At 35.1% G+C, this 19,148-nt stretch overlaps 2 protein-coding genes across 2 annotated transcripts; both read left to right on the forward strand.

Annotated features, from left to right (window-relative positions):
* The first annotated feature begins 10,752 nt into the window (after nucleotides 1-10,752).
* On the forward strand, nucleotides 10,753-13,897 carry LOC143552397 (uncharacterized). Its single transcript, XM_077042633.1, has 9 exons — nucleotides 10,753-10,887; nucleotides 10,975-11,119; nucleotides 11,201-11,291; nucleotides 12,196-12,393; nucleotides 12,865-13,082; nucleotides 13,168-13,299; nucleotides 13,366-13,433; nucleotides 13,529-13,590; nucleotides 13,675-13,897. Exons 1-9 carry the CDS (start codon nucleotides 10,766-10,768, stop codon nucleotides 13,809-13,811), a joined length of 1,173 nt encoding a protein of 390 aa, XP_076898748.1. The 5' UTR covers nucleotides 10,753-10,765; the 3' UTR covers nucleotides 13,812-13,897.
* A 1,914-nt stretch (nucleotides 13,898-15,811) lies between these two features.
* Nucleotides 15,812-16,567, forward strand: LOC143552398 (uncharacterized). The gene is made up of 4 exons (XM_077042634.1): nucleotides 15,812-15,911; nucleotides 15,989-16,077; nucleotides 16,144-16,296; nucleotides 16,369-16,567. Exons 1-4 carry the CDS (start codon nucleotides 15,815-15,817, stop codon nucleotides 16,522-16,524), a joined length of 495 nt encoding a protein of 164 aa, XP_076898749.1. The 5' UTR covers nucleotides 15,812-15,814; the 3' UTR covers nucleotides 16,525-16,567.
* Nucleotides 16,568-19,148: the final 2,581 nt, after the last annotated feature.

Here is a 19,148-nt window from a genome sequence, read left to right on the forward strand (position 1 = left end):
TTATTGGCATTAAAAGTGTCACTAAACTTGTGATATAAGAAAAGATGGCATACGCAAAGTGCCATTAAAAACCTATATTAGTGGCACAAAAGTTAAATGCCATTAAAAACGCACGACACTAGATTTTTAGTGGCATGCGCAAAGTGCCATTAAAATCATAAATTAGTGGCATTAAAATTAAGTGTCACTAAACTTGTGATATAAGCAAAGATGGCATACGTAAAGTGCCATTAAAAACCTAAATTAGTGGCACAAAAGTTAAATGCCATTAAAAACGCATGACACTAGATTTTTAATGGCATGCGCAAAGTGCCACTAAAATCATAAATTAGTGGCATTAAAATTAAGTGTCACTAAACTTGTGATATAAGAAAAGATGGCATACGCAAAGTGCCATTAAAAACCTAAATTAGTGGCACACAAGTTAAATGCCATTAAAAACGCACGACACTAGATTTTTAGTGGCATGCGTAAAGTGCCACTAAAATCATAAATTATTGGCATTAAAAGTGTCACTAAACTTGTGATATAAGAAAAGATGGCATACGCAAAGTGCCATTAAAAACCTATATTAGTGACACAAAAGTTAAATGCCATTAAAAACGCATGACACTAGATTTTTCGTGGCATGCGCAAATTGCCACTAAAATCATAAATTAGTGGCATTAAAATTAAGGGTCACTAAACTTGTGATATAAGAAAAGATGGTATACTCAAAGTGCCATTAGAAACCTATATTAGTGGCATAAGAGCTAAATGTCATTAAAAATGTGTGCCACTAAATTGCATTTTTTTTTGTAGTGGCTGTCTTGGGTCCCTTAACCTCACATATTGTCAGGCCGCGTGTGGGATACGAGGTTCGTGGGACAGTTTTCGGGCAATGGTGATATGATCGCAGGGTGAGTTGCTAAGGATTTTATGTGAAGTTCAATATGGGAATTAGATTATGAGTTTTAAGTTTTAAATTGATTTATTGATACATACGTATACTTTTATTTTAGAAAAATATTGGATATCCGTATTAAATTGATACTTTTAAGGATGGAATGACAAACAAAATCGAGCCAGACAAGAAAACCGAAATACAATTTGGCATGCACGAGGTTAGTAATTTGTAGGTTTAAGACGGGTATTGTAGGCTCGTTTTATCCTCATAAAAATCTAAAATATATATTCATATATTATGTGTGTTTAAAATATGATAGAAAATAATATTAATTTATTAAAAACTTGAACTTATCAAAATTTTAATATTATCTTAAGGTAATGTTTGGTATAAAATAGTGATAGACATAATAGAATGGATCATTCGTTTGGAATAAAATAAAACATGTTTGTTGACATCTATCAATGGAATGAATCATTTATAAAAAATGAAATTCCTTCCATATATAACATTTTTCATTCCTTTGTAAAAGGTGTTTTTTCTTTCATTTCTTCAAGGAATGAAATGAAAAAATATCAACAATTATTATTATTATTTTGTTGTAGTATAACTATTATTAAATTATAATTATTGTTATTACATCGTATTATGTTATCACCGTTCCATTAACCTATAAAAATATATGTATGTATAGTTTACTATTTAGTAAAAAAATAATAATAAAGTGATTATTTATTTCATTCCTAGGTGGTAACTGATGTTCGGGTATTTTGTATATATATTAGTGTGTTAATTATGTAGTTTTGTTTAGTATATTATTAGAACTTTGGTACTTCATACATGCTTTTGTATTTCAGGTCATTGATCGTTAAAGATGCTAAATTGGAGACTTGTACGAGCATGGAATGATATCTTGGGAATACCGGAGCATAAATTGAAGTCTTAGGAAGTTTTAGAAGGATTCGGAAGGAGTTTGGATGAGAAACCTAAAGCCGACGCTAAAACTGAACAAGATGGGTTCACAAAAAGCGACCAGGAAGTAATACGAGCATATCCTGGGCTAGAAAATGAGTTACGGGACCCATAATATATGAATTTTGGGTTTCTCGACGAGAAGAATCCAAAAATGAGGTTATCTACCATCGCTCTACGCGATGGTATGGTCATATGACCATCGCGCTACGCGACGGGCCTAAAAGACGGGAAAAAACGGGTTTGGCCTATATCTTCTATTTTACGAACCCTAATCAGGGAGCAGGACTTCCAGCCGTTTTGGGACGACAAGGGGCGATTCCGGGAGCCCCGGATCACCTCGGGATTCGTAGTTCATCATCCTGAATCAATAGCCGAAGACAATTCGAAGATCATGAGCGGCTGAATCCTCTTTAGTCATTCCCGGGATGCAAAGTTTGTAAATTTTCAGTATTTTCTTCATGTATTAGAACAACTAATTGTAATTGTCTTTTGTTAATCTATGAGTATTGATGTTTAGTATTGCTGTGCATTCAGTCGGTTTAGGTTTTTGTCGATCAGAACGATTAGTTTGTCGGTTGCTATAATAATTGCTCATAGGGTTGTGTTGACTAGTTAATTACAAGAAAGCATACAATTGCCCTTAGTTGAGTCACACTGGCAGGGACCGTTTGATAACCAGTGCCGTGTGTTAGCGATTAGAGGTGCACAAATCGGTTTTTTTAAAAAAACCAGTTCGGTTATTAACCGGACCGGTTTTTCGGTTCGGTTAATAACCAGACCGGTTAATAACCGGTTTTTGTATGTCAAAACCCTAACCGGTCTAACCGGTTAGGACCGGTTTAGAAACCGGTTAGAACCGGTTAATAAACCGGTTTTTTTATTAACCGGTTTTTTAATAACCGGTTTTTAGATTAACCGGTTTTTTTTTTTTAAATAACCATTATTTTTTCACAGTATAAACAAACCGGTAACTACAAGGCAAACCGGTAACTACAAGGCAAAACGGACTGACCGAAGCCATTCTTTGCTTTCGTTGTTAGGGTTCTTTGCTTGGAAGATTAAAAACACATAACTTTCATTTATAGTTTTTACATTAAAAATATAAACATTAAATCGTTATCGCATATTCGTAACTCAAAAATACAAACATTAAAGAATGCTTAGACACGATTACATGAACAACTTGCTGTTTCTTACTCATTATTTGCCTCCATGTTTGCTGTTTCTTTAACTAATTTTCTTCGCTACCCGATCCCGAGCTATTCCTTAGGTAATCGTAGTACGCGGCTTCTTCATCGGTCATTGGTTGAGTGTGTCCTTGATTGACCTCGTCTTCATACAAGCCCGCCTCATACTCCATTTCCCCCTCGAGTGAGCGTTGATGTTGTGCCCTATCTAAAGAGTCCAAGTAATCCTTGTAGCAAATCGACATCTCTATAGCTGGTGGAGTGAGTCGAGTCCTCCTAATCGATATAACCCTGCCAGAAACAGAAAAAGCAGACTCCGAAGCTACCGTGGAAGCTTGGACCGTTAGTAAATCTTTGGCCATGGCGGCGAGGATCGGAAACTCATCCTCCTTACCTCTCCACCAAGCCAGCAAATCAAGACTTCTAAATTCATCCGGAGTCATGTGTTTCACAAAGTTGGTACCACCATACCTTCCAAGTTCACTGCTTGGGGTGTTTACCTTTTGACGTTTACCGGCGTCTTCCCAAATCATGTAGTACATCCCCATTTCAAGGCCGGTTTGGGATTGGGATTGGGCAACAGCTCTTAACGAGTCATGAATTTGGGAAGACGACCCGTATTTTGTAAGGTAAACATCATACATGTTTGACAAGGTGGTGTTGAAAGCATTCTTTAAAGTTTGGCTATAATAGGGGTTTTGATCGTCGTTTAACTCTAGCTCATCACAAATTTTTTCTATTAAAGCTTCAACACCACCAACATTGATGCAAGGGTTTAACGCAGCAGCACATGTCAAAACAGCGGGTAGTTCTTGAAAATATTTTCTAAATTTTTCTTTCATTTTTACACCCATATCAAAATAAGGTGCACCCCTACAATGAAGTTCACTCAACTTTGTGCACATGACAGCAATTTTTGGTAAAGCAATGGGGCTTGTTGGATAGTAAACCCCGGATAAACTAGTTGTGCAAGATTTAAAAATTTGAAGGACCTCCGTAACGATCTCAATCAATAACCAGTTTCTAGGATCGTACGGTGCACATTTACCCCTACTTGACAAAATTTGATGAAACGCAATTAATGATTCTTTTTGTTGGATGGCTTTCTCAAACATATCACAAGTCGAGTTCCATCTTGTTGGACAATCCCAATTTGGCCCCAACCATTGACAATTAGCTTCTACACAAAATTTTTTGTATCTTGAAAATGTTTTATTGTTGCTAAAAACATCTCGTAACATTCTTTTAAAATTGTTTCTTTGCGTTTCGATCACGTTTAACCCATCTTGCACGGCCAAGTTGATAATATGTGCAATGCATCGGCTATGAAAAAACGCTCCATCACAAATAGGTTTATACTTTAATTTTAAATGGCCAACCGCGGCCGTATTGTTGGACGCGTTATCAAACGAAATTGAAAAGATTTTATGTTCAATCTTGTATTGTCGAATGACTTTATCCAAGAGTTTAAAAATATCTCTACCCGTGTGCGGGTAATCAAACAATTGAAACGCAACGGTTCGTTTCATCATTTGCCACGACTCGGGGTCAACCCAATGAGCCGTCACACAAATGTATGAGTCGGGCGAACCATGAGGTACCGACCACACATCCGTTGTTAAGTTTACACCAGTTTGTAAGTTTGAAAAGTATGAAATTAGTTCGGATTTAGCGTTTTTCCATGCTTTAAGACAATCTCTTCTAAGGGTCGAACGACTTACGTGTTGGTAGCGTGGTTGAACATACTTTTGCATCATCTCCGTGAATTGAGGGTTGTCGAAGTGGTTGAAAGGAAGTGTTTGTTGAATCACAAAGTTTGAAAACTTTTGACGTACCGCTTCAAGGTCCATCGAGCTTTTTGGCTACCGTTAGACATTTCGCATAGGTCGAAATGTTGCCAAACATCTTGGTTTCGTTTCGTGGGGATGACCCGAACGACCGTTTCTCCCGTGTTCGAGGCACCCATGTTGACGGATGAAGCAGCACTTTGGGAGGCCATGATAATCGACTACGAAATAAGAGCGTATGGAGTGGTAATGTGGTATAATTGAGCGTGAGATAACAAAATAATCGCGTATGAAATAAACGTTTAGAGCGTTTGGAGTTGTATAATCGAGTGTGATCTAACCAATACCCAACCTAAACTATATATAGATGTTTGTGGGGGTAAAATGGTAAAAAAAAAAACGGTAAAAAAAAAAAACGGCCATATAGCCGTTATACAACGGTCAAAAACCGGTTTTTAACCGGTTAACCAGTTATGGAGAAACCGGTTAACCGGTTTTTCCACAACGGTCAAAAACCGGTTTATAAAAAAACCGGTTAACCGGTTTTTCCATAACCGGTTATTAAAAAAAACCGGTTTTTTCATTAACCGGTTTGTTAACCGGTTTTGGCTCTAAAACTTGTAACCGAAATACGAACCGGCGGTTTGTAAACCGGTCAAACCGGTTTTTAAAAAACCGGTTTTCGTAAAAACCAGTTTCCGGTTTAAACCGGCAAACCGGTTCCCCAACCGGTTTTTTTGACCATCTCTATTAGCGATTGTGGATGCCTACAGTTTAGCTTGTTAAACAATCTTTAGTTGACTTAGGATAATTAATCTGTTAGGTTGCATGAGAATACTGTTAATTGCTTACTTGGATTCCCGGGTGTGATTTGTTTTGTTTGATTGAATATTTGCTTAAGTTAGTTGTTTACTATTAAACCAATCCAATTGCTAGTGTGATCAGCACTTTTGACAAATCTTCATAATTGTTTCTTTATAATTGTTTTGTAAATATAGTTAAATAAACGAACAAACGTATGACATTGACTACATGCTCCTCTGGATTCGATACCTGACTTACCCTGGCTATAGGTAAAATTAGGTTTTTGCATGATCGGTACGACACGGTCATCAGTAATTACAAGACGATGGAATGGTAATGATTCATTTCATTCCTTTGTCCATGTCATTTCCTCGTTAATTTTATTACCTCATACCAAACAGACCCTAAGTATAATTTTATATTTAGCCACTAGCCCATTTGATTAAATCAATATTTTTGACTTAATCTCAAATTTTAATTGCTTCATTTTAAGAAAACTTTCTCCCACTAATCCTTGACATAAAGGCTCATCAATTTTTTTTATTAAATTTGAGTTTTTTTATATAATATTCAAAGTCATGATTTTATTACAAAAACATTTTAGTTTTATAAAGATATTCAAAGCCTTAAAACGAATTTTGTAAACATTTTTTTTACGAAATTCCTTTTATAAAATGTTACTTTACACTTATTATTAGGGTTGATTAGTTACTAAGAAAAATATGTTTAGTGGTTGGAGGGTTGTCTCACGATCGCACCGCAACATTGATCATTAGCTACAACTTTGCTTTTTGTACCATGATCTTGTATGATCGTCAAGCTTTTGATGCACATTACGACTATGGTGCTCCTTTAAAATCTCTTAATAATTTTAAATTGAACTTATAACTTCGTTGCATGGTCCAACCACAACATTGACTAATTTCTTAACTTTGTGCAGCTTTGAATAGAGCTTGTGCATTAACATTGTGGTCGGTTCACCTATTGATTGTTGGAAGTCTATGCACTTTCGTGATGTCTTGTTTTTTAGTTATTTAACTGTACCTTCTAGATAATTGACACACGTACATCATGGTACTATGAGATGTGCATTGTTGTTTAACAAAATTATGACATTTGTTTCTTTCAAGCTTGTGGTATGTCAATACAAGAATCAGAGCCTATATATTATAACGAATCGTATACCGATGACTGGATGTTGTTGGCATAGCTATGGTTTTAGCAACGATGTGTCATCCAAGGGGGTGAATAGTTTTTCTTTTTCTTTTAATCTAATTTTAGTGAGCTAATGATTTTGTTGAACTCTTCTCACAACTTATGACAATAAGTATAAATAAGTAAAGCGTTAAGGGATAGAGATGACACAACCGGATTTATAAAGGTTCAAGTGAATGTTAACTAATTCACTCTACGTCCTCTCCTCGATCCTTAATCTAGATTTTTCTTCACTAGTTGTCTCCCTAATTGGTAAGGATCACCAATACAAACATTTTACTCTTAAAAGGAAGTGATCACCTTCTTCACTAAGCGCATCAAGAACTTAGCTTTATAATTCTTTTCTAATCTCACTATGTCAAGATAGTGAGTCTTCACCTAACAACTAATTAACTCTATATCAAGATAGAGTTCCTAACCCAATACAAAACATCACTATGTCAAGATATGTATTCCCCTCTTAAATCACCAACTAACGATAATTCCTCACTTGTCAAAACACTATAACAACCTCTAGTGTTGACCCCTCAAAGTACAAGTAAGATGGTTGGATGATAGCTTAAAAAAACTCTTGTTTTTGCTCTACACATTTAATCTCCTCACTAAACAATTGAAGCTTGATTAGACTTGAATAATGGAAGAGATTAGCCTTGAAGTATGGGTATAATATTGTAGAGCAAATAGGTGAAGACTTAGTTTGAATAAGTATTATATTTATAGCCAGGCATGTGAGAGACAAAGCTACTGGACTGATGGCCCAACGATTGCTTCAAGCGGCGTGAACGCCCAGTCCACTTCACATTGGTTTTACCAATATGAACGTTATGTATGGTCATTGTCTTGGAAGCTTGCCTTCTAATATTGACCAACACATATGAGAGCATGTTCTAATCACTTCTCACTTATCCAATAACACAACCCAAGTATTTCACTCATTTAGTTAAACATACTTTATCATCTTCAACCCATTTCACATTTGAGTTTCACTTTCCTCTTTAGTAGATTTGGTTTTCTAATGCATGAAGGAAATGAAAGACTTACCAAGGGTGGAATAAGTCTTTTAAATATTTTAAATTCAGAAATTTTACATATTTAAACAATTGTGTTTAAATATATAATTTTATAACCTTTTCCTACGTTTATAAAAATAGCAACCTATCTTAACGAAGTTGTTAATTAGTCTTCAATGGTTTAGTCTTATGTTTCTTCATCTTCATGCTAGTGTAGAAATCTTGATTTAAACTTAGCAGACATAAACTTGATAATCTTGATCTTGAGTGTAGTCTTGATTAAGTTTAGTATCGGTTAATTGTGACTAATGATAATCAATCAAGTATTTAGAGATATGTATCTAACATGTAGTTATCAGTGATGAACTAGAACTAATTTATGTCACGTTGTCTTAATTAATTCATTATCAATATATTAAGGTTGATTAAAGTTTAAACAATTAATTTCCCTACAAAAAGTTAGAAATGAGGAAATATGCAATTGTCCACCATTTTGATGTCATTTATCAGCTTATGAATCGCACACTCTTTATTTTTGCAGATCTTCGTTTTCCTTGCTTTCCATATAAGCTAGCATGTGACCACTGAGTATGGCCCGGATTAACTAATTCGACTCCTTAAGGACTTTTTGCTGTTTTGGAAGTTCAATAATTTCTTAAATCGAAACCACCTGATCTGCAAATGGTGAAATCACCGAAGACAATATAACCGAACGGATGTAGCCGGCATAGCAGCAATTTACCAAGATGTGTTCCACGGTTTCTGGAAAGGAACCACATAAATCATAATTAACATTTTCCATCGATAATAGGATACTCAATGCAATTCGCGTAAGGATGCGATCAGGAAGGGTTCTCCAAATAAAGCAATTAACTTTGCTAGGAATCCGGTTGTTCTAATTTCTGAAACCAACCTTCAGTATCCCAACATTATCAATTTCCCATCTAAGGCTTTTGGACATGAAGTCACCTTCTTTGCTTTTACAATCATTCCAATACCAACAATCTCTAACATATGATAAACTCAAAGAACAATTGAAATTAAAAGACGTTCCTTTTGAAGTGATATTTCTCCACTGTTGTGTTAGAACGCCTTCTCCGGCTCAAAACTGGTCTATCATTCCATTTACCATTGGAGCCGATCTTTTACAAGCACCTCTTTATTGTATTCTAAAGTAAATAGAGTTGGAAAAGCTTCCTACAATGAGCCATCTCTAACCTAACGGTCCAACAAAAACATTGTCTTATCTCTCTTAAACCTCGCACTGAAAACGTTTTTAAGAGGTTAGCTTGTTTTAATTTATTATTCTTATTTACTTAGAGAGCTACTTTTAATGTTTTTTTTAGCGTTCTGAATCCCGTATTTACTAACAAATGAGTGGCAAGGGGTAAAAATGGTTAAGAGGGTTAAGCTTTTAAATGTTACAAAGCGATTTCAACGATAAAGGTACTCAATCTGGTTCTAATCCGATGTATCGGATCGTGTTTGGACCAATTTCCCTCATATTGTATTTCAATCGTAAAACAGTTTTCACGTGCACCTCTATTGAGACTCTGTATTAAGAAAAAAAAAATGTTGTACGCTTATCGTCCCCCACCGACCAGCCCCATGATCCATGCGGGAGGTAAATCATTACCCCTGTGTAAATTAGGTAGTGCTAGTGTTTGATCTTTGGACCTCCATAATATATTCTCACCTTCTCATCACTGATATCGTAATCTGCCGGATGGTAGGAACCAACCCGAACCAGTCAAGCCCGAAATTTTTCACCTTTTCTAACTGATGCCACCTCAAAACTAATTTTGACTTGTCACACCTAGAGGTGCATAACTGGGTTTTTCAAATACCCTGATTCGGGTATGGAACCGGGTTCGGGTATGACCGGGTATTTGTAAATTGGGTATTGGCAATACCCGGGTCGGGTTCGGGTCCGAGTATTGCCTCTGAAAGCCATACCCTATGTATCGGGTTCGGGTTGGGTATAGAACCGGGTATTCTAAAACCTAGTATTTGAATACCTTATTCTTGGTATTGAAAAAACCCTATTTTCGGGATTTTTTCCGTGTATAGATTGGATTTTTTAAGGGGTTGCAGTTTTTAGGGTGTGTTTGGGATTCCTTATTTAAGATAAAAAGGTTTTTTTTTTGTGATAAGTTGAAAAGGTCTTATGGATTTCTAATAAGGAGTTTTCAAAAAAGTGTTTGGATTAACATAAGGCAATAAGTTGTTTTTTAAAAAGTGTTTGTTTTATTTTATTGATGTAAATGACCAAAAATGACATTTTTATATAACTGAATAAGTTGAGTGGAATGGAACTTGAAAGGGTGTAATGGGTATTCTAATCCTATAAGGAGATAAGCTAGCAAATAAGGAGATACGAAAAGGCCTTATGTGTTCCCAAACATTTTATTAACACAAAAAGGACTTATTCAACTATCATAAGTCATAAGGAAAGGAAAATAAGGAATCCCAAACACACCCTTAGTGGTATTTTCGTGTATTTTTCAGGTATTTTGCGGGTATAGATCAAGCATTTGAAAAACCGGGTTTCAGGAATTGGAAAACCCCAGTTCTGGTTTTCGAGTATTACCGGGTACAAATCAGGTCCGGTTTGAACGTGGGTTTTGGTACTAAAATGCATACCTATCCATACCTTACGGGTAGGGTATTAAAAACCCGGTATAAAAAAACGGGTTCCAGTTTTTCTTCCAGGGTCCAGTTTCAGGTTCATGTTTTTCTTCGGTCAGAGTGTCAGACCCCAATCCGTATCCACTTTTAACCCGAATCTGTTTGGGACTGGCCGCCGTGAGGGTGTTAAGACTGATTGGCCGAAGCCTCAGTGGAATCGATCCTTGTATTTACGTTAACTTGTTGAGGTGAAGGTGATTGATTCTAAAGGCCATGGAAGCATCAGCCTCTAATTTGCCATTGCCAGATGCGTTTCTTCAGTTTCTCAAACTCAACGGAATCGATCCTTCTATTTACACCGCCGCCGCCGCTGATTCCCTCCCTCGTTATGTTAGGTACGTTCTTATTAAACCCGACCCGTTTCACACTCTTATTATTATTCCTTATATTTGTTTTCTGCTATATATATAAATATAATAAAGATTAAAGCCTGGATGTGAAGAGCAAATTGAAACAATTGAAGCCGACATTAAATGCAAACTTGAGAAAGTTGAATGGTTACCCGGCTTTTACTCGTTACCACCCGACATTCAGATTGCTAGCTCAATATCATATCAAAAAGGAAAGGTGATCACTCAATACCTTGTTAAGCTCCTCATCAATCCATATATAAACTAAGCTCTATAATTTATTTAACATTCATTTCAGATATATGGAATCGATGCAGCATCCGGAGCTGCGGTTTCAGCCTTAAATATCTCGACTGGAGACCACGTTCTTGATCTTTGTGCTGCTCCAGGTAAACTATAAGGTCCGTTATTTTTCATGAATTGTATTTGTACTTACTATTTGGCTTGGGCTATACACACACCAGGAAGGTTATTCAAACACTAGGAGAACCTATACGACTCGTATATGGGTTATACGAGTCGCATAGGTGTAGAGTTATGTCATTTTGTGTTAGCCAGTGCCATGTCTTGTTCCCTTGTATCGTATAGCCCCTATACGAGCCATATAGGGCTATATGACTCGTATAGCGGTTATTTGACTCGTATAGGCCTTTTTTTTTAATTACTTTAAAATTACAAAATATTAAAAATAATAGCCGAGTTGGTTATAAAATAGAAACACCTAATTTAAAAGTAAATATTTTGCTCCATAGTGTAATCAAACAACTACGAGCAACATGAGTGTTTCGGGCTAATGGATTTTAGATGTCTTCATGCGATCCTGGATGACACCTATATGAGTTATCTAAGCTTTTGAAATATAGTAAATAATTTCGTATGTTGATGTAGATGTTTTGACTCGTGTTAACTCAACTTTTGGTATAATCTTACAAAGCAGCACACAAATCTATACGGCCTGTATAGACAAGAAAATAATTATAAATCTCTGGTCAAAGTGCAGATTGGCATGTTATCTATACGAGTCGCATAGCCCCTATACGACTCATATAGGTAAGATGTGGTAAGTGAGCTATACGAGCCAGGAAACCTATATGGCTCGTAAAGATTTGAAAAAAGCTGCCATCATGTCCCCTCCGTACGTATGCCAATAAATGTGGGCTATACAACTTGTATAGCCCCTATACGAGTTGTATAGAGCTGTTTACACACCAAAGGGGTGGTGTTTGAATATAACATCCCTATTATTTTCATTAGTTTTTTGTAATTTGATTATGTCGCTTAATCTGTTCACAGGTGCTAAACTTTGCATGATATTGGAACTACTTGGGAACTCGGGTTCTGTAACCGGTGTTGACGTGGCACGACACCGGTTAGCTGCTTGTAGAACTCTGGTTCAGAAATACTCACTTGGTGCTCATTGTCGTCTCTTTGTTGCTAATGGATCTGAATTCTCTCTCATCCCGATCCATGCTTGTTCTGATTTTAAATCTTGTAATAGTTTCTTCCCTTTGTTTTTACAATAGGGTTAATTACACAAATGGTCCCTTTAGTTACTTTGGGCAAAGTATACATTTGTGTACTAAGCAAAAAAGTTTCAGGTTTGGGTATTAAGGCCAACTTTTGTTAAGTTTTCTGTTAAATTAGGGTGAAATGACCAAAATAATCCCTAAATTAACCTAAAATCAGATAACTCAAATTAATGCAAATTACAAAAGTAGTCCCTCAAAGGTATTTTGGTCACTTCACCCTAGTCCCTAAAACAGAAAACTTAACAAAAGTTAGTCTTAATGCCCAAACTTGTTACAAAAATAGGGAAATCGCAGTGCCGAGACCTATTACTTTTTTTCTTAGAAATTTGTTACGTTGTCCAAACCACAAGACCATCTGTATAGTTAACTCTATACAATATTTAAATTGTGTGATTATTATCTTTGTTTTTTAAATTTGAGTTACTTTTTGTAGTGAAACAGGATGAGTTTTTGTATAAGGAGTGGAAATCAAGGAAGCCATGGAAAGAAAGAAAAAAGGCAATTAAAGAACGGGAAACAGGGTCGTTGGCATTGAATCAAGACCCCGAACTGATATATTATGGGCGGGATTCTGGGGTTGTTGGGTTGAGTAAAACCGAATTGTTCAAAACCGTTTCAAGTCATGATATGTTACAATATGGTTATGATAAGGTATGTTTTATTTGTGTTGTCAAGTTTCTCTTTTGTTTGGACGTAAATTTTCTTTATCTTTAGTTTTTGGAAAATTGGAAAATAGGTACTTGTGGATGCAGAATGCACTCATGATGGTTCAATCAAACACATCCAGAAGTTTGAAAATTGGGGGTGGACCACTTTAGAGCGCCGAGTTTTGGATGCAGAGAGAACCGATGAGTTGACTGTTCTTCAGGTTAACATATTAATCTAAGGTCATTATTTACCAACTGATCTCATCTTTATGTTTGACTTGATGCAGTTTCGGCTTTTGACTAATGGCTTCAAGTTATTGAAAGTGGGAGGTAACCTTGTTTATAGCACCTGCAGGTACATGATTACTTCATGCCGGTTAATCGGTTATTGATAATTTGATATCTTACTTTGCTTGACCAAATATTGACCATTTGTTTTTGAATAAATAGTTTAACTTATGCTCAGAACGAAGACGTTATTGAGAAGTTTCTCTCTTTAAATCCATGTGCTGGTATTTCTCTTATTTTTACTGGTTTGGTTGTTTAATATTTTGATGATTGTTTTAAACTAGAATGAGTTTTTATTGGGTGTGCAGAGTTGTTGGAAATAGACGGTTCGGAATGTTGGCCCTGCAAAAGTGGACGGATGGCCAAAACATTGCGGTTTGACCCGATGACTTCTAGAACGAGTGGTCTTTTTGTTGCCAAATTAACGAAACTACCTGAACGGTAACCGACCAAGATTGTAGCATGGCTGTATAATGAACATGATTTATTATTCCATTTGTTGTTAAAAGATGGAGATGCAGTTAAAAATATATGTTGGTATTATTTTAATTTTAAACAGTAGTATTTTTCTTTAATGTATATGCATTTCTTACATGAATTAGATACACTTTATTCTTTCTGGAAAGGTGACTTGACCAAACACAAGAAAGACATTCCTCCTTTTTCACTTTCATTTCTGTCTCTTTGCAAATGTAAAGTTGAAATGATTTTGTGAGGTTTTAAACTTTTTATCAATTTATAAATAAGTGAACAGAGAATGTGAGGTTTTTATTTGGCCAACAAAATAGGTATTACTAAAACGGTAGGATGTCGTTCCATCAGCCGTTGGAACTTTGATCTTGGTGGTTGCGTTTGGACCGAAACAAGAAACAATGGTAACAATATGTGAAGGTTGGAGATCGATTGACAAAGAAAGATCAAACGACAAAGGGACGTGGGAATGGAAGTGGCGACGATGTGGTTATTAGAATATATTATGTTTTATCCTTTTAAAATTTGGTTACATTATACGAAATAAGAAATAAATAGAATTATTGATAAAAATGTTTTGGTTATCAAACACAAATACAGAAGATGGTGAATATGTTACAAGACTACCTTTGTAAGTAGGGCTGTTTACAAACCGAGCGAAGACTTGCTCGTTGATTGGCTCGTTTACAACCGAACCGAATCGAACGGTTGAAATTCGAACCGAGCAAAAATCAAACGAGCCAAAATCAAATGGGGCATTTTTCGATCGAACATCGAGCGGTTTTCGAGCATTATTTATTTCTTTTTCACTTAAAAATTTCAATAAGAAACAAGTTTGAAGACTGTAAATAATATATTTTGTAAACAAATTAGCAGTTTTTATACAAACATGTTACATGTTGTAAATTTTTAGGAGAAAAAAATTTGAAGTGAGATATAATGAACATGAACAAACTTTTAGTATTCTGAAAACTTGAATCGAAATAATGAAACTATAAAATTGACGTAATATGACAAATTTAGAAAAGTTGTAAATTGTATACTTATATTTTATATGTGTTGTCTATATATATTTATTTATTTGTTCATATATAATTATATAAAAAATAAATTAAAAATATTCGAGCCGAACCGAACCGAGCAGACCTTTGCTCGTTGCTTGAATTGTTTACAAATTGAACCGAGTAGAGCGGCTCGTCTACAATCGAGTGAAAAAATGAGCGAGCATTTTTCGAGCGAGTTTGGACGGCCCTATTTGTAAGGTGTTATGGGTTGGATCGAGTCCTAGAGAAGTCGGAACATAATAGAAAAAAGAAAGAAAAGAAAAGGTAATTCAAGAGTAGAGTTAGATAGTGCGTGAGTTGTAGTTCAAAAAACAAATGACCACAATTATGCTATATACATATTTTTCTTTCTTTTATAAGATTTTAGCCTTAAGTAATTGAAAGGAATTTAATTTTTTTTGAACGAAATGGATTCTCGTTAGTAAGTTTTTTTTATACAACAACTCATACTCTATAACTTAACATCTAAAGTGCACATTTTTGACAACTTCGATACCTGAATCTTCACTGTATAAAAAGTAAAGTTTTATCTAATATTTTTTGTGTAACCGACTTATCACCCGCATACAACTCATCCCGAATTAAGAACGGCCTAAAATCCATATGCGTGAATCGAGGAGCCAACAATCACCGGTTTTTGTTCAAGCCACAGGTACGCTTCACTATTTTATTCAAAAATTTCGTTAATAGGGTAACCAAACCAGTATAAAAATTCACTGCGAACGAATATATTCTACCAAACGTTCTTGTGCTGGTGGTTCGTTTGAAAATCAAATATATGCCCGTAACCTGTTCGACGAAATGCCCCAATGAAAATGTTAGCTCATTTTTGAAGTGTTAACTTATCATGAATATGCAGGTTGAACTTGGTTACTCAAAGCACTTAATCTTATCAAGCTGTGCGATTATTGATATGGCGCTTAGCGCATTTGCAGTACCGCTGCAGTTCAAGAACTCTTATCTCTTTGGCACTGGTTCTTTGAGTATTCCCCCAATTCAGAGTAAAACAAGTTAATTTTCACATGTATAATAAGGTCGTTTCTCGAAAGTTTGAATCTTGATTACTAAATTTAAATATTTTCACCAGTTGTTAATAAAAAGCCATGGGTGATTGAAGCAAGAGCTAGAACAAAAGTAGAAAGCCCAAAAGTCAGGAACAGAAGATTGCAGAAAAAGGTGATTTAATTATTAAAGTATTGATATTGTCGGGTTCTCGTGACGCTGAATTTGTGTTTGGTTTAGTACAATGGCACGCAGAAGAAACCGAGGCTTTCGGTTTTTTGTTCCGGAAAACAGTTGTACGCAATGCTTGTTGATGATCAGAACAAGAAATGCTTGTTTTATGGAAGTACTTTGCAGCAGTCGGTTCGTTCAACGCCTGATTGCACCACCATTGTGAGTGTTCCTATACCAAATAATTTAAATTCAATTTTTTTAATTTGGTTTTGACATTATTTGAAATATCAGGAAGCTGCACAACGTGTTGGTGAAGAGGTTGTTAAGGCGTGTGGTGATTTGGGAATTGATGAAATATCGTCTTATGATCGTAATGGGTTTGCCCGGGGAGAGAGGATGGAAGCGTTTGAGCTTGCACTTTCAGGTCATGGGTTCTTGTTTCGTTAACAGTTACAGCTCTCTTGAGCGGGCTGGAAATATCAATGAATTGTTTTTTGTTTAGTAGAGTAGAAATCAGAAATATAGATGGTTATGTGCTGCAAGTCTTCAAAACTAATGTTGTACCTATTTACAGATATTAATATGTGAAATAATAAAAACATAAGAAATATGCGGTGGTGTAGGTTCGAACCCATGACCCGTCACGAACATAATGGTTATGTTAAATTATGATAGCCTGTTCCTTTATTGGTGTAATTGTCCATAAATATATGATGTGATGTCACACAACTTTTGGATACAAAAAAATAACTTTTTTTCACAGGTGTCGCATGATGGCATCGATAACTATAACGTAGGTCCGTCTTTGACCACAAGGGGCTTTTACAGCTTTCTTAATCTAAAGATTGTTCCGGGAAATAGTTGATTGTGTTCAAGGGAATCAAGGCATGGACCCAAGCTTATAATCTGATCAGATCTCATTCTAAAAGTAGTGGCAGCCTGATAGGAGGAAGAAAACGTTAAGTCCCATACATTGTTTCTTTCTTTTGACCAAATTGCAAACTTTTTCTCACCAAAGGATTATTGAACACATATATTTGGTGAATCTTTCACTATTGTTATTAAATTTAGATAGATTTCATAACATTTGACAAATACCAAGTTGCTTTCCTCTATGATGTGCTAACCAGATGTTAGATATGGTAATTTGAGCCTTTTTATTTGAGTGCCGGTTAAAAGGTAAATAACATTTGACAAATACTAAGTTGCTTTCCTATATCATGCGCTAACCAGATGTTTCCCTCTACGGTTTCATACCCATGATATTGGCGTTGGGGAAGCAACCTCTTTATTTTTCGGGGGTAGAGGTATGGTTTGCTTACATCTCGCCCTCTCCATACCATACCTGCTAGGCTGCTAATAGCTGTGTGTTGGCGGGATTTTATTGTGTTTGATTGTTGTTGTTATTCGAGTACCGGTCAATTCGGGTGTGTGTTATTGGCAACGAGATAAAACACGAGACCTGAAACTCTATTCGAATGTTAACTAGTAACAGCCTTCTAAATCGTATTATCTAACAAATTGATATTATGATATTTACATCATACATTTTGTAATTATATTTAAAACTCATACTTAAAATTAACCATTATTGATTACCTTAACCAATTTTGGTATGTGGTCTTATGAAAGACCTTACATTTTCAATGTAAAGTTTTTATACCATTGTTGTTGTTGCTAGTTGACAAATATCACTTCATGTCTTCCACATATGTCTAAATGTCAACTGGGGTCCTTGAATTCCAAGATTAATGTGCTTTGTTCTTTTATTTATCTCGCTATTTACACAATTTAACATTTTAATTACACAAGTTAAATTAGGGGTGTTCAGATTTCGATTCGCATTCGAAACATTCGAGATTCGATTCGAATTCGAATATTAATATTCGAATTCGGTTTTAAAAAATTCGAATTCGATTCGTATTCGAGTATATTAATCAAATACGAATTTATGATTTATTATTCGATTCTATTCGAAATTCGAATTCAAATTATATATACATATATGCATATATATAATTCTTTTTTTTATTTCTGTCAAATCCATAAATAATAAATGTCCATTACAAACTATTAAACCCAATATGCCATATTATTGTTTCCTAGATCATACTAATTATGGGTGTTATTTACTTCTCGTTTTGAATATTTTGACTTTTATACTATTTGTAGTTTAGTTTTGAATTTATTATCATGTGGTATTGTAGCTACGTTAAATTTATATGTTTCTTTTGCAATTATGATTATGGTTTTCGAATTTTTGGCATAGGTAAACTTGAATTAGATTGTATTTATTCGAATTAAAATCGAATTTATTCGAATTCGAGTTTCAAATACGAATTCGAATCGAATTTCGAATTGGGTATATAATACGAATACGAATCGAATAGTTAAACTTTTAATCGAATACGAATCGAATATGAATACCGGCAAAAAAAACAATTATTCGGGTTATTCGATTCGATTTAACTTGAAAATTCGTTATTCGATTCGATGAACCCCTAAGTTAAATAGATTTAAGCTAATGTTAAAGTTGAAAACAAGTTGTTTGACTGTTAAATTCAAAAGTGCAACCTTTATCTTGGAAAGAGACTGATCTAATAATATTTAATGCATGAAGATATGCATGCACATGCTGTTACAAGCACTCATCACCATACTTTTTGTAATCTTTTCTCTGTTATGCTTTGTTTTTTTCAAATTTATCTTAACTTTCTGTGTCAATTTGCAGTGCTTTTTCAATATGATTACATAAAGGCCATGTTCATACTATATGATGCTTGCTGAAGAAGTTAAAATCACCTGAACCCATATTTTTAATTAGGTTTAAAGGAGGAAGCTAATTGGTTGAGGTTGTAGTGGAGGATAAAGAGGATATTCTAACTGTAATTTAACTAATTACTAATTGGTTTTATGAAGTTTAGTAAAGGAAGGGTGAAAATGAAAAACTGTAATATACATTACATATAAAATAAAGAATCCGTGAGGGTGGTTGACACCGCGCCCTATATAGGAGTCCATGGACCCGAAGAATGAACGAATTTCAAAGTTTCTAGCTGTTAATGCTTGTT

This window comes from Bidens hawaiensis, unplaced genomic scaffold, assembly GCF_021521415.1.
Source record: "Bidens hawaiensis isolate Kalapana, Puna unplaced genomic scaffold, B.hawaiensis_p1.1 tig00016868_1, whole genome shotgun sequence".
NCBI classification, from domain to species: domain Eukaryota; kingdom Viridiplantae; phylum Streptophyta; class Magnoliopsida; order Asterales; family Asteraceae; genus Bidens; species Bidens hawaiensis.

Bases quoted from the DNA above. Each gene is read 5' to 3' on its own strand.
- LOC143552397 (XM_077042633.1), top strand. From the start codon at position 10,766: ATGGAAGCATCAGCCTCTAATTTGCCATTGCCAGATGCGTTTCTTCAG. The intron at 12,394-12,864 runs GTAATAGTTTCT...TACTTTTTGTAG, and splicing joins TTGTTCTGATTTTAAATCTT to TGAAACAGGATGAGTTTTTG. The intron at 13,083-13,167 runs GTATGTTTTATT...ATTGGAAAATAG, and splicing joins TACAATATGGTTATGATAAG to GTACTTGTGGATGCAGAATG.
- LOC143552398 (XM_077042634.1), top strand. From the start codon at position 15,815: ATGGCGCTTAGCGCATTTGCAGTACCGCTGCAGTTCAAGAACTCTTAT. The intron at 15,912-15,988 runs GTTAATTTTCAC...TATTTTCACCAG, and splicing joins CCCAATTCAGAGTAAAACAA to TTGTTAATAAAAAGCCATGG. The intron at 16,297-16,368 runs GTGAGTGTTCCT...TTGAAATATCAG, and splicing joins CGCCTGATTGCACCACCATT to GAAGCTGCACAACGTGTTGG.